Source organism: Lactuca sativa, chromosome 3 (genome assembly GCF_002870075.4).
Source record: "Lactuca sativa cultivar Salinas chromosome 3, Lsat_Salinas_v11, whole genome shotgun sequence".
NCBI lineage: Eukaryota > Viridiplantae > Streptophyta > Magnoliopsida > Asterales > Asteraceae > Lactuca > Lactuca sativa.
This window is the reverse complement of record NC_056625.2, coordinates 143,868,874-143,871,378: the sequence shown is the minus strand read 5'-3', so window position 1 is coordinate 143,871,378 and position 2,505 is coordinate 143,868,874. Positions and strand designations below refer to the sequence as shown.

The window sequence follows — 2,505 nt, the reverse complement described above, 5'->3', positions numbered from 1 at the left end:
CAACGATCGGGGTGGTGTTTTGGGAATTATATCGGCATTGTGGAGGTGCCACATAGGCTCCGCTCATCCACGACATTATGCACCCATACGCGCTAGTCTGACACTTATAATGGTGGTGATAATTTTTTTTTTTTTTATCATAATATAGACTGATTTTTTTAACATAAATTAAAATGAGTGATTAAATCCATAAAAATTACAAAATATACCAATTATTTATTTATTTATTATGTTATTAACCCAAATCTTATCTTATACTTAATTAACATATATTCGTCGACCAAGAACTATAACTTTACAGGATTATCCCTGGTTCGAATATTTCTTGTGGAGCTATCTCACTTTTCATGAAATCAAACATTCACACTTCATAAATCATAATCATATCTTATGGATCAACTTGAGCAATGATCAAGCAACACGGTTTAAAGATAAATAATGAACGAGAAAGATCCAAAACCATCGTTATCATGGAGAAAAAGCACAAACCATCGCAATCAGAGACACCCAATTACCCGCTAATCACAGCCCTTCAATTGACTTCACCGGAAAAAATAATCCTCATGATCTCCGACCACCGCAGCCTCATAATGAGCAACAGTCACAGACGCCATTGTCGGCCGACCTAAATTATTGCTTTCACTCATTAAACCCGACAGCTGTAGGTACCCCAACTCCCTAACCCTAACCCCACAACTTTCTCTACAACACACATCGCATGTGACTCTTCACTCTTCAATCTCCAATCTCAATTTCTTCAATCTTCACATAAGCTCTTCCTCCGTCAATGGCGTCTCTGCTTCTTCTCACTCCGATATGCCTGGTGTTGTTCGTTTTACTAGCGGTCACAAGCGCTTCCGGTGTCGACGGCGGATTAAAGCAGCTCCAGTTGAATCTTGTCACCGACACTATGGAGATGCCGTTTTACGATGATGTTAATGAAATCGAAGGGGAAGATGATGGAGGTTTAACAATTTCTGGTCGTAGATCTCTGCTATGGGGGAATATGAGATACTACATCTCTTATGGTGCGTTGTCGGCGAACAGAGTGCCGTGTCCTCCACGCTCCGGTAGGTCGTACTACACTCATAATTGCTGGAGAGCTAGAGGTCCGGTGCATCCGTACAACAGAGGTTGCTCCACAATCACTCGTTGCCGCCGGTGAAAATCCGCCATTGGAGGTTAACTGGTTATGGTTAAGGTTTGCTTGAATCAATGGTACTTCAATTTGTTAATAAATTAATGCATTCGCATTGACTTTATATGTATTCAGTAATGGTTATGGGATTTTGATTATTCGATTTGTTGAATGACTCCATTGATTCTCATTGAAGAACGTTTCTGATCCATTGAATTCTTCCATTGTTGCATTCGCATTGTGTTTGTATGAATTCAGTTATGGTTATAATTAATACATGACGATATAAATTTGTAAGATGTCTATTTTGATGAAACATATAAATTTGATGCATAAATAAGTAATGATTTGTTTTGGATTTTCTCCATGAACAAAGAGTATAAATAAACCATTGATTATTTGACTGAATGACTATACTATTATTTGTTAAAATATTGAGTAAATTACACGAATGGTCCTTATGGTTTGGGGTAATTTGCATGTTTGATTCCTAATTTATTTTTTTAACTCAGAAAGTTCTTATTGTTTGTTTTTGTTACACCATTGGTCCATACTGTTTGTTTTTGTTATACGTTTGGTCCCTATCTTACCTAAAAATACTATTATTTAAATAAGAAAAAATTATGGAGTAGGTAAGGTAAGGTGAGGGGATAAGGTTGGTGGTGTGTGTATTTAAATAAATTAGGTTTTTTAGGTAAGACAAAGACCAAACGCGTAACAAAAACAAACAATAGAGACCTTTCGAGTTAAAAAAATAAGTTAGGGACCAAACGTGCAAATTACGTTAAACCATAGGGACCATTTGTGTAATTTACTCTAAAATATTATTTATTTCCATGTTAAGTAAATCGAGAAGAATGTTATTTGACTGAATGACTATATTATTATTTTAATAAAATATTATTTGTCGACGTCTTAAATAAATCAATTCTTTGATTTTTGTTTTTGAAAAAGGATAAAGTTATTGACGTGTAATATAAGCCTAAACACGATAAATCCATTTGTTAATAACTTAATATAATATAAAATACAGATGTTGATTAAAGTAAACAAATTGTTTGTTTTTCTTGCAAGTTGCAACTAATCATATATTCTGGAACACACTATTTCGGAATGTCATTTTGAATTTTTAGACTTATCATTTTAGAGTGAGATAATTACTTGTTGATTGTGGTAGATTCAAGCCTCACGCTATGAGGTATGTTGACATCATTCCACATTATCATCAATTCGGTTTCACAATACATTCAATATTAGTTGGAAATGGTATTCACTAATGAAGAGAAAAAAAGTCAATGAAAATGCATTCAATTTGGAGCTAACTAATCAAAATCCTCATAAGCATCTGTAAAGCTAGTTACTCCACA

The 2,505-nt window shown here is 34.5% G+C and overlaps 1 protein-coding gene across 1 annotated transcript; it reads left to right on the top strand.

The window, feature by feature from the left end:
* Positions 1–456: 456 nt before the first annotated feature.
* On the top strand, positions 457–1,349 carry LOC111885711 (protein RALF-like 34). The gene has a single exon (XM_023881955.3). The coding sequence runs from the start codon at positions 788–790 to the stop codon at positions 1,163–1,165; it is 378 nt and encodes a 125-aa protein (XP_023737723.1). The 5' UTR covers positions 457–787; the 3' UTR covers positions 1,166–1,349.
* Positions 1,350–2,505: the final 1,156 nt, after the last annotated feature.